Genomic DNA, 13,485 nt, shown 5'->3' on the forward strand with positions numbered 1-13,485 from the left:
AAGTGCTCAGCTCTTCTCTCTGTTATCAGTCATTTTTAAAAATATGAGTTATGACACACTGGTGGACTGAGCAGCTGGTGATGAGGTACCTTTTTCTTTTGTCTTACTGTTTCCTACTGTCCTGCATATTGGGTTAATTCCCAGTGAGCATCTGTGCTGCGTATCAATCAGTACCTGGTACATTATGGAGGAGGGTGGAGGCTCGATGCATGGCTGCTGATCAGGGAGCGGGAGCTCCTCCAGCAGGTCCACGTTGGACAGCGCATCCTCCAGAGTCACGTGGGTCGTCATGGCTGCTCACGTTCGCTCAAAAAGCAGCCCAGCCTGTAACACAAATCAAGAGCGCATTCAATTGACCAATACCAATGAAATAAAAATATAAGAATTAAAATTCTGAGAACTTTAGTTGAAACGTGTTCCCAGGACCACAGTGGCCTAATAATTTCTGTGGCACAACCTTGACCCTTCCTAGAATGGGTTATCTAAAAAAAAATAGGCATCAAGGTAAGAAGAGGATTCGTCAATGGGGAATTGTTTCTATATTTACTGTCCATTTTATCAGCTCCACTTACCATATAGAAGCACTTTGTAGTTCTACAATTACTGACTGTAGTCCATCTATTTCTCTACATACTTTTTTAGCCTGCTTTCACCCTGTTCTTCAATTGTCAGGACCACTACAGAGAGGTATTTTTTGGGTGGTGGATCATTCTCGGTACTGCAGTGACACTGACATGGTGGTGGTGTGTTAGTGTGTGTTGTGCTGGTATGAGTGGATCAGACGCAGCAGTGCTGCTGGAGTTTTTAAATACCGTGTCCACTCACTGTCCACTCTATTAGACACTCCTACCTAGTTGGTCCACCTTGTAGACGTAAAGTCAGAGACGATCGCTCATCTATTGCTGCTGTTTGAGTTGGTCATGTTCTAGACCTTCATCGGTGGTCACAGGACGCTGCCCACGGGGCGCTGTTGGCAGTGACAGTGAGGTGTTTAAAAACTCCAGCAGCACTGCTGTGTCTCATCCACTCATACCAGCACAACTAACACACCACCACCATGTCAGAGTCACTGCAGTGCTGAGAATGATCCACCACCTAAATAATATCTACTCTGTGGTGGTCCTGAGCATTGAAGAACAGCATGAAAGGGGGCTAACAAAGCATGCAGAGAAACAGATGGACAACAGTCAGTAATCGTAGAACTACAAAGTGCTCCTATATGGTAAGTGGAGCTGAAACAAGGAGGTGGTTTTAATGTTATGGCTGATCAATGTCGATCTCACTTCTGCAGCTGTGACTGCTGTGGTAAACCCTGACCCTTGTCTACCTTTATTTATCTAACTTCATTGGTTTTACCAGGTGGCCGACGCCCTGCATCGTTCCCAGGCCAAAACTACTTCCTCAATATAGACAGAAACTACGAGAATAGCAAAGCTTGTAAAATATTCTAAAATGAAGTTGATTGAAAAAAAATATATGAAACGTTTTGCAGCTGTGCAGAAGGTGGAGTTTCCTGAAACACACCCAGTAGTGTGTCTCAGAAAACTGTTCAACTGTGTGACGTTTTTTTTTTACCCACTTCGGTTTAAAAATAACATGCCGGCTATGTCAGGGTGAGAACAAATATAAAACACCCAAGTCAGAGTGTGCTCATTTAAATTTCTGGCATTTAAGAGACACTTTTATCCAAAGCGACTTACAGTACTGTGACAGTATATTGTCTAAGCAATTAAAGATCAAGGGCCTTGCTCAGGGGCACAGCAGTGCCAGCTTGGCTGTGGTGGGCTTGAACCAGTGATCTTTCGATTACTAGTCCAGAACCTTAACCGCCAGGCTCTTAAGGTTTCTTCCTGTCATTTTAAGGGAGTTTTTCCTTACCACGTATCACTGTCCATTTTATCAGCTCTACTTACCATATAGAAGCACTTTGTAGTTCTACTTTGCACTTTGTAGGTCAGGACCCCCACAGGACCACTACAGAGCAGGTATTATTTGGGTGGTGGATCATTCTCAGCCCTGCAGTGACAATGCCATGGTGGTGGTGTGTTAGTGTGTGTTGTGCTGGTATGAGTGGATCAGACACAGCAGCACTGATGGAGTTTTTAAACACCTCACTGTCACTGATGGACTGAGAATAGTCCACCAACCAAAAATATCCAGCCAACAGTGCCCTGTGAGCAGCATCCTGTGACCACTGATGATAGTCTAGAAGATGACCAACTCAAACATCAGCAATAGATGAGCGATCGTCTCTGACTTTACATCTACAAGGTGGACCAACTAGGTAGGAGTGTCTAACAGAGAGTGGACACAGTATTTAAAAACTCCAGCAGCGCTGCTGTGTCTGATCCACTCATACCAGCACAACACACACTAACACACCACCACCATGTCAGTGTCACTGCAGTGCTGAGAATGATCCACCACCTAAATAATACCTGCTCTGTGGTGGTCCTGACCATTAAGGAACAGGGTGAAAGCAGGCTAAAAAAAAGTATGCAGAGAAACAGATGGACTACAGTCAGTAATTGTAGAACTACAAAGTGCTTTTATTTATTTATTTTTTTTCTCCTTTTTAGCACATCCAATTTCTGCCCGTCAATCATCCTCTCACTAATGCTGGTCCCTGCTCCTGATTGGGGAGGACGAGGCTGCTCCACGCCCCCTCCGACACGTGCACAGCAATCGAACATCTCATCACCTACACTTGACGAGTGCAGTGCAGTACAGCGCGGTGTACGGAGAGCCGCACCCTCTACCGCACTCCTTTCCCATCTCCGTGCAGGCGCCACCAACCAGCCAGCAGAGGTCGTAATCGCACTAGTCTGAGAGAGAATCCCCATCCGGCTTAATCCCGCCACTATCTGAACAACAGGCCAATCGTTGTTCATGTGGCCGCTCAGCCTCAGCCGGCAGGCAGGGCCGAGATTCGATACGATGTATTCGAGATCTCAACTCTGGCAAAGTGCTTTTATATGGTAAGTGGAGCTGATAAAATGGACAGTGAGTGTAGAAACAAGGAGGTGGTTTTAATGTTATGGCTAATCAGTGTAGTATCATGGACAGGTCCTGGCAGATATGTACATACATCCTTGCAGTAGTATCCTTTGTTTACAATAATAAAGGGTCATTGCGTTTAGGAACCGATAAGCAGAACCGAAATATAGACCGTTTCAATGAGGGTAAACAATAACAACGCTACTGCGCATGTCTGTTCCTTTCGCCTTTCCGGTAGCGCCATTTTTAAACATCCATCCAGCTGTCAACATGACGAGCTCGTACTTTGCGAGTCTCCCGAACCCGAAACAAACGCGATATAAGCAGAAATGAATGATAGATCATCAAGTATCTGTACCGGACCCTTTTGAGGAGAATTTAAGAAGTCAGTGTTTTTCCTCTGACCTAAAACGTTTGCCCGAGGTAACATACCCAGCCGTGTATCACTACCTTGTTGAAACGGAGCGTGTTTACACCAGAGAGGCAGTGAAAGCACACCGCAGTTTGGACGCATACAATTAATATTTAAAATCATTATTGTGTCATCTCCCCTTTTGTGTCTGTTGAGCTAAGAGCCATTATAATATGATAAAAATATAACAAACCACAGTGAATTACTTCTCATCTGAATTAGAACATATTAGCTAATGCTAAAACTATTTTTTATAGCCTAACTGGAAATACATGAAATATTTTACAGTAAGCACAACGTATTCATAAATAGTTTATTTACTTTTTGTATTACAAAAGTAGAACCATGTTTCTTTACATGTCATTTAATAATGAAGCTAAGCTAATTAAGCTGTTAATATAATTCCATATAGTGACATTTCCCCAAAATATAGTCCTATACAGTTATGGCTTTTACACAGTATTATAAGGGGAATGTAAACTTTTTAAGGCTTATGTTAGGTTTATGTTTATTCTGTACTATTAATACAAATATTAAGCGCCTGCATATTTTAATACACGTAAGATAAACGTCAGGGACAAGACACCATGAGAACAGCGTTCAACTGAGTACATTTGTTCACAATATTTATTATAAAATAATATACAGTATATTACATTTATTATAAGAGTTGATGGTGGGTATCCAGCCGTCTCTATTTATAGCAGCAATCCAAGCGTTTCGCTGTGCGTTGTCTTTTGGAAATCTGTTCACCTTTATTTCTGAAAGCAAGTTTGTACCCGGTCTGAGGGAACATCCGACAACCGAACAACACGGTCCTAACTTTAATTTAGACATACTGTCAATAAATCACACCTGAACTAACGCAAAGGAATTGAAGCAGTTGTGGTCAATCGCTATTGTTCTGAGCGCTGTTTACCACCAAGCGGAAGCGTCTTAGGAACATCTACGTCACTTCCTGGACTCATGAATATTCATTTGAAACGGTCTATAGTTTGTACCAGAGCCGTAGATAGAGAGAGTTGCGACACTCCTTGATCTCGCCGCCACGCGGTCACGTGGTTCATGTAACCCTCCGATAGTTCCAAACAAACCCAGCACTGTCATGTTCTCATATGGGACAGGCAGCAGTAAATGAAATATTAAACAGTAAATAATAAACATTTGTACAATTTCTGGGTATTTTCACCTGCCTTTACATTTACTGCATCTGCTTTAATGTCAATTTGGTATATGAAGTGGAAGATTGATGTTTATAATGACTTAATAGGTCGTTCTTGTTAACACACAGTACATTATATTAGCATACATTACATAATGCGATATCATTAAGTAGTTTAAACAGTTTTTTATGTTTTGTTTTTTACATAAACTAATCTCCCTTCACTTTCCTGAGGATTCATAATAATAATCATTTTGGTTAAACACTAAGCCATGTGGCTGGATTCATAAGGTTTACCTGCACTAAATGAACAGGTTCATAAACACACTACCGCACCTTTAACATTATAGTGCATGTACATGACATAGCATTCATTCATCTATTTCATGAGTAAGTAATAATTTATTTCTACATGTAATACATGAATTAATTCATAATTAATATGCACTAGTTCATTTTGTCTAATGTATGTGGTGGACAAGGTACACAAACCATGTAGCTGAGTTGAAGTAGAGATATCCAAGGTAAAATATTACTCCAGTAAAAGTAGTAGTAAAAGTAAAAATACCTCCACTAAAGTACTAAACTAAATTTACCTTCAAATGTACTTAAGTATGAAAGTAAAAGTATAATGATTTATTATTTATTTATTATCATTTCTGTAACAAGACTCTTGATTAATCAACTTTTAATTAATCAATTTTAGGTGAAAAGACTCGTGTCAATAATTTAGCTTAGCTGACTAAGCTAAATTCAGTTATATCTATTAATTAAGATAAACATGTAACATTTAGTGCTGAGCAAATGCTAAACAATAACAGTATTAAGTATATTAATGACATTAAATTCATTATTTTTTTTAAAACAAAGCAACAAACAGCTAAAAATGCTGGATAAGTAGTGGAAATGAATGAGGCTCTATGGGTTGTTTGGAACTATACAGAGCTCCACAACCCGGAAGCTGCACAGAAAATATGTCCCGCCCCCTTTCCAACGGTTCCCTATGGGAGTGTCGCCACTCTGTTCTCTCTACCGCTCTGGTTTGTACCTGGTACATGCCGTTTTGTTTTGGCTCCCAACCCTAGTGCTAGATGTCAGACTGGTGCATCTAGGGTTGGGCAAATACTCCCATAATAATAATTATTCAAAACATGAATGTTCTGCATTCTGTTTAGCAGAATACACCGATCAGGCATAACATTATGACCACCTTCCTAATATTGTGTTGGTCCCCCTTTTGCAGCCCCATACACAACAAACTGTGATGCACTGTGTATTCTGACACCTTTCTATCAGAACCAGCATTAAATTCTTCAGCAATTTGAGCTACAGGAGCTCGTCTGTTGGATCAGACCACACAAGTTAGCCTTCGCTCCCCACGTGCATCAATGAGCCTTGGGCGCCCATGACCCTGTCGCCGGGTTACCAGTATTCCATCCTTGGACCACTTTTGATAGATACTGAACACTGCACACCGGGAACACCCCACAAGAACTGCTGTTTTGGAGATGCTCTGACCCAGTCATCTAGCCATCACAATTTGGCCCTTGTCAAACTCGCTCAAATCCTTACGCTTGTTCTGTAGTAGCTGGTGTTTATTTAAAACCACGACATTTAATTAATAACAGTAAACACGGAGAGATAACTGAGAAGAGAAACTTACGCTTCGCGAAAAATGAATCGACTCGTGAATCAATGAATCACTTATAGCGATACTGTGAACAAAGCGTATCTTCTAAAGGCACAAACACACACACACACACGCGCGCTGCTCCGGTTTATCTTCACTGTGAGGCTCTTTTTAAGTAAATAAAAGTTTATTTATTTTTATTTAAATTTACCGTAATTAAATACAATTGTTACTGTTACTACAGCAATTAGTATCTTTACACAAAATGCTAACTCCTTAGCGCTATTTTACGTTTGCTTAAATCTCATATTGTACCAGATGTAACACTTGACTACAGCTGTGTGCTTTTACTGTATTAAGTTCTTTATTGTTTTTATTGTTTGTATTTTTTGTTATGAGGCCGTGTCTGTGGTAAAGGAGGACAATATAAATGCAGAATTTAGCCTCCAAGAAAAACAACAGACTGCAATCACAGCAGGATACGTTACAATCGGCCCTTTGAGGGCCACCATAATGCTGATGTGGCCCTCGGTGAAAATGAGTTTGACACCCCTGTGCTAGCGTGTTGTGCTACCCCATCCCATGGGTTTGAATGACAAGATGCTAAATGCGAAACCCGATGGAATCGCTGTCTAAGCAGCGCGTTCGAATAACCTGCCTTCTAAGTCATTGACTGATTAGAATCCTCTCTACTGAGGCAGCTGCCTATGTAGTCAGTAAGACAGCAAGGCAGCTCACTAGGTTTTCGAACACACCCATGATCTAGAAATCGGTCCCTTACATTTCTACAGCTGCTCAGTTTTCTGATTAACCAATCAGCCGGTCATGACATCATAAAAACGCTAGTCAGGAGTTTCAATAAATGTTCACATCAAACATCAGAATAGGAGAACTGTGGCATCGCTGTTGGTGCTTTACAGCTTGTTTTGAGTTTTCCAAAAATTGCTGATCTGTTGCACAACCGCTTTGACAGTTTTTGCCAATGTGTGAAAAAAGCAACACAGCAGCAGAGCAGAGTTGCTGGCAGAAACACCTTGTTGATGATAGGAGAGGTCAGACAAGAATGGTCACTAAAAGAAGGCCTACAGCAGGGGTGTCAAACTCATTTTCACCGAGGGCCACATCAGCATTATTGTGGCCCTCAAAGGGCCGATTGTAACGTATCCTGCTGTGATTGCAGTCTGTTGTTTTTCTTGGAGGCCGAATTCTGCATTTATATTGTCCTCCTTTACCACAGACACGGCCTCATAACACAAAAGACGCAACGTTTTCTCTTCCTGAAGCACAAACTTGTATTCACCTTCATTAAATTTTAGGGATGTCCCGATCCGATCTCAAAGATCGGGATCGGGGCCGATCAAGGCATTTTTTAATTGATCGGAATCGGCTTTATTAAACCCGATCTTAATCCCGATCTTTTGTTTTACGTGTGTGGAAATAGTTTAAAGTGGAAGGTAAAACAAGTCCAACAGTGAAGTGTAACGTCTGTAATGCAAGCGCTTCACGAGCCGGTAGGAGCAGAGCTGCATTCATTACTGTAGAATTTATATACAATATATATAATACAATATGTATTATACAATATGTATAATATAAATATACTATTTATATGGTGTGAGAGTCAAGGATCACTCCGGTTTACGAAACAACGTAGTGATGCACTCGTTTAATAAAGAAATAAATACACGCTATATTCACATATTGTCGGGAGCAGAACACTTTATTAACTTCTATTACGGTACCAAATAGCACAGCTGAGTCAAGCACGCTATTCCATGTTCTATGGAAGGCCTAAAGGGTCAAAACACACTCACTTCGTGTACAAACGTCCATCAAACCCTTGTCACAATACAAGCACTTTAAGAACTGGCTTTCCTTCATAACAAAAGAGCCTTTCCATTTTATTTTGGTATTCAGGTTTTACTGTAATGCTTTTAAGTAACTTTTTTTCTTATATTCAAGTTAAGCTGCTACACAGATTTCTGTTCATTTTTAGTGTATTACTGCATTAAACAGATTTTTTTTCTTCAAATGTAAAGTTTAAAGTAAAACTGTAATTATCTCACTCATTTTGATTGATTTTGTAAAAATACAAAAACATTAAGCCAATAGTTTGGATGTAGCATTTTTCCCTTCAGCACTGCAGAGCTATTCAGTTGTTAAACATATACACTGGATTAATGTGAATAACTGTAATGTACTTGACAATATCTAGAAAATACAAGTATCGGTTTGAGACTCGGTATCGGATCGGGATCAAAATTAATAATCGGGATCGATTACAAAAAAACGTGATCGGGACATCCCTATTACATTTCCTCCTTCTGCTTAATTTTCTTACTTATCTTCTTGTACATTTTGGGATTATGTGTAAATATTTCTTAACATCATCTACTGGCGGGATGTGTCACTTTGCAGGTCACAAAATCAGCATGCATTTTGAGAGATGCAGTTAATGTAGGATTTTACAGTGTATTTTAAGACGATTGTTCTGCCCTCGCTAATAGTGTATCCCCCTTTCTCAGCTAGACAGACAGACAGACAGCTCCCTTCAGAATACAAACAATAAAAAGTAGAGATGGGACGATCGGGGTTTTTGGCACCGATTCCGATCTGCGATCTCCTTTCAGGGACATCGGCCGATAGCCGATTGCGATCGGGGGGGGGGGGGGGGGGGGGGGGGTTAGCAGTAAATAAAATAAATAAACTTAAAAAGAGCCTCACAGTGAAGATAAACCGGAGCAGCGCGCGCGTGTGTGTGTGTGTGTGTGCCTTTAGAAGAGACGCTTTGTTCACAGTATCGCTATAAGTGATTCATTGATTCACGAGTCATTTTTCGCGAAGCGTAAGTTTCTCTTCTCAGTTATCTCTCCGTGTTTACTGTTATTAATTAAATGTCGTGGTTTTAAATAAACACCAGCTACTACAGAACATTTTGTGTGACTCTCTTACATTAAAAAGCTCAATTAAAAAGCTTAATTAAACTGCTATTACCACAGATCTGTAACCGACCGTCAGACTCGTTCCGTCTAAGGAGCTAAAAGTTCAGCAGATGATCCTGAACTAACGAATTTGATAATGAATAAAGTTTTGCCTCTGATTGGCTCTGTAACGTTTTCTGTTCTCATCTACATCACAAGTAAGAACCGCTTACGATTTACCAAAGTGAACCAGGAGTTTATATAACGTGCTGATAGAATCGACTCAGATGTGACCGGGTTGAATTATCTTTTTAAAGTAAATATTACAATCAGCAAAATTACATCGTATGTATGATGCACAACGTTAATGATGTTATTTTAGGTCATGAAGAGCTTTTACTGTGGTTTCTGTACGATGGTTGATGAATGGTGATGTGATGGTTGGCGTGTCGTAGCTCAAAGTCTGGATCAATCCACTGAGCTGTTAATTTAACGTGATCTTTATATATCACACGATCGGATCGGCTACTTTTAGGAAATATCGCCGATCGCCGATAGCATATTTTGATTAAAAATCGGCCGATACCGATTCATAGCCGATCGATCGTCCCATCTCTAATAAAAACAATAAAGAACTTAATACAGTAAAAGCACACAGCTGTAGTCAAGTGTTACATCTGGTACAATATGAGCTTTAACCAAACGTAAAATAGCGCTAACGTGTTAGCATTTTGTGTAAAGATACTAATTGCTATAGTAACGGTAACAACAGTATTTAATTACGGTAAATTTGTAACTAAAGCGCTGTGATATACTCACTAAACATTTACTAACAACTGAGAATATAAACACCACTACTTACAGACCATGCTTCTGTATTATACTGCAAGATAATTATTTATATTTATTATTATTGTTTACATTACTACCCGCGTTCTTTTGCCGTAAAAGTCACATGGCTTCTAGCGAAGGTCAAAGTTAGTTGCCATGACTACGATGTCACCGGTTGCCGTTTAAAGGCGCAGGAGTCTCATTAAATTATAAGCGCGTCTCTGTAACGACTCGAACCATCACAACAATCGTACAGTCGTTTAAGCTCTCGCGGGCCACATGAAATGACGTGGCGGGCCGGATCTGGCACCCCTGGCCTACAGTAACTTAATTTACCACTCAATACCCAGGGTAACCAGAAAAGCATCTTAGACTTCATGAAATGCTGTCAACTGACAACAGTTTGAGTTGAGGAAGGTCCTTTCCTGTTCTGGCATGACTGTGCCCCTATGTACAAAGCAACGTCCATTAGGACATGGTTACAGTGTAAAAAATATATACAGAATAAATAAATATACTACGCCCAAAAGTATACAAACAACTGACAGTGAGATTATTAGACATCCCATTCCCGGTGGGTAGCACAGTGGCACGGTGGGTAGCACTGTCGCCTTACAGCAAGAAGGTCCTGGGTTAGATTCCCAGATAGAGTTTGGATGTTCTCTCCATGTCTGCATGGGTTTTTGTTCTGGGAGCTCCGGTTTCCTCCCACAGTCCAAAGACAGGTGAGCAGTCAGGTTAACTGGAGATACAAAATTGCCCTTGGTATAAGTGTGTGTGTGAATGTGCGTGAGCGTTCGCCCTGTGATGGACCAGGTTACCTATCTAAAGTGTTTTCTACCTTTCGCCCAAAGAATTGGACCCACCTAGACCCTTAATACAATGAAGTGGTGGTAAAACAGACGATAATAAGTGAATGATGTTTTATCCTGGTAAGGGTCACAACGAGTCTGGGTTTACAGGGAAACACCTGGCGCCAGGGTGCCAATTCATCACAGGACGAATTCACAGCCATCCCCCCCTGACACATATCTAAGCATGTCTGTATAGAAGCCTGTCCATCTGATAGCAAACACTGAGATTCAAACCTATATGTCAGTAATGGTCTGCTGCACCACCTGAGCGCGCATTCCAAATCTATGTGCATTAATATGGATGTTCCACGCTTTGTGGCTAAACCAACCGTGATTGGGGTGATTGGGGTGATTGGGGTTCCCCAATACACTCACTAACTCAATCACTTTCTTAACCACTCATCCAATTAGGGTCGTAGTGCTGGAGCCTATCCCAGCTTTTCAATGGGCGCAAGGCACACAGTAACACCGTGGACGGGACGCCAGTCCATCGCAGGGCGCACACACTCATTCATCTTCAGGCCAATTGAGTGTCTCCAATTAACCTGACTGCATGTTTTTTGGAATGTGTGAGGAGGAAACCCACGCAGACACGGGGAGAACATGCAAACTCCTTCCCCAATACAAACCTGACAAATCACGTATTTATGTATTTATGGACTTGCTTTGTCCACAGGGATACAGTCACAGTATCATCCATTTCATAAACTTTTAAGCAATATAGTAGCTGAAATGCCTTATTCTTATGCCTGATAAATCCTCTATATCTGTAGTTAACTCACAGCTGTATGACTGAAGTCTCACTCTTACTTAATTTAAGCTATTCTCCATACACAAGTACAGACAAAGACTGTCTGAAATTTGCCCCAAGATCACAAAGCCAGAAAGCGTGAATGATGCAAAGCGTGTACAGAAAAGCATTTGTTTCCCTGAGACTATAGACTATCTCTGTGAAGGCTTTATAATAGCAGAACAGTCGTCTCTGTTTAGATACACACACACACATGCATCATTTGCAGACTGCACACTGAACTGAATAGACATACAGTGCAGGACTGGCAGTGGAAGACCCGAAGACTACACAGAAGTGTCATGTAGCTATAGGTATTAAAAAATATATATATATATACACTGATCAGCCATTACATTAAAACCACATCCTTGTTTCTACACTCACCGTCCATTTTATCAGCTCCACTTACCATATAGAAGCACTTTGTAGTTCTACAATTACTGACTGTAGTCCATCTGTTTCTCTACATACTTGTTTAACCTGCTTTCACCCTGTTCTTCAATGGTCAGGACCCCCACAGGACCACTACAGAGCAGGTATTATGTAGGTGGTGGATCATTCTCAGCACTGCAGTGACACTGACCTGGTGGTGGTGTGTTAGTGTGTGTTGTGCTGGTATAAGTGGATTTAAATACCGTGTCCACTTACTATCCACTCTATTAGACAGTCCTACCTAGTTGGTCCACCTTGTAGATGTAAAGTCAGAGACGATCGCTCGTCTATCTCTGCTGTTTGAGTTGGTCATCTTCTAGACCGTCATCTGTGGTCACAGGACGCTGCCCACGGGGCGCTGTTGGCTGGATATTTTTGGTTGGTGGACTATTCTCAGTCCAGCAGTGACAGTGAGGTTAGGTATTTAAAAACTCCAGCAGTGCTGCTGTGTCTGATCCACTCATACCAGCACAACACACACTAACACACCACCACCATGTCAGTGTCACTGCAGTGCTAAATAATACCTACTCTGTGGTGGTCCTTAATGTTATGGCTGATATATATACAGGTCCTTCTCAAAAAATTAGCATATTGTGATAAAGTTCATTATTTTCCATAATGTAATGATAAAAATTAAACTTTCATATATTTTAGATTCATTGCACACCAACTGAAATATTTCAGGTCTTTTATTGTTTTAATACTGATGATTTTGGCATACAGCTCATGAAAACCCAAAATTCATATCTCCAAAAATTTGCATATTTCATCCGACCAATAAAAGAAAAGTGTTTTTAATACAAAAAAAGTCAACCTTCAAATAATTATGTTCAGTTATGCACTCAATACTTGGTCGGGAATCCTTTTGCAGAAATGACTGCTTCAATGCGGCGTGGCATGGAGGCAATCAGCCTGTGGCACTGCTGAGGTGTTATGGAGGCCCAGGATGCTTCGATAGCGGCCTTAAGCTCATCCAGAGTGTTGGGTCTTGTGTCTCTCAACTTTCTATTCACAATATCCCACAGATTCTCTATGGGGTTCAGGTCAGGAGAGTTGGCAGGCCAATTGAGCACAGTAATACCATGGTCAGTAAACCATTCACCAGTGGTTTTGGCACTGTGAGCAGGTGCCAGGTCGTGCTGAAAAATGAAATCTTCATCTCCATAAAGCTTTTCAGCAGATGGAAGCATGAAGTGCTCCAAAATCTCCTGATAGCTAGCTGCATTGACCCTGCCCTTGATAAAACACAGTGGACCAACACCAGCAGCTGACATGGCACCCCAGACCATCACTGACTGTGGTTACTTGACACTGGACTTCAGGCATTTTGGCATTTCCTTCTCCCCAGTCTTCCTCCAGACTCTGGCACCTTGATTTCCGAAAACAGTACTTTGGACCACTGAGCAACAGTCCAGTGCTGCTGTTTCTGGTTCAAAAGTGGCTTGACCTG

General features: G+C 41.1%; 1 protein-coding gene across 2 annotated transcripts in view; it reads right to left on the reverse strand.

Annotated features, from left to right (window-relative positions):
* cyfip2 (cytoplasmic FMR1 interacting protein 2) overlaps window positions 1-13,485 on the reverse strand; it is a 52,571-nt gene that overhangs the window by 37,718 nt on the left and 1,368 nt on the right. For both annotated transcript variants that reach the window (XM_062999853.1, XM_062999854.1), the window contains exon 2: window positions 175-324. In XM_062999853.1, coding sequence (XP_062855923.1) covers window positions 175-291 — 117 coding nt within the window. In that variant the 5' untranslated portion in view covers window positions 292-324. The remainder of the gene's footprint in view (window positions 1-174; window positions 325-13,485) is intronic.

Source organism: Trichomycterus rosablanca, chromosome 8 (genome assembly GCF_030014385.1).
Source record: "Trichomycterus rosablanca isolate fTriRos1 chromosome 8, fTriRos1.hap1, whole genome shotgun sequence".
Taxonomy (NCBI): Eukaryota; Metazoa; Chordata; class Actinopteri; order Siluriformes; family Trichomycteridae; genus Trichomycterus; species Trichomycterus rosablanca.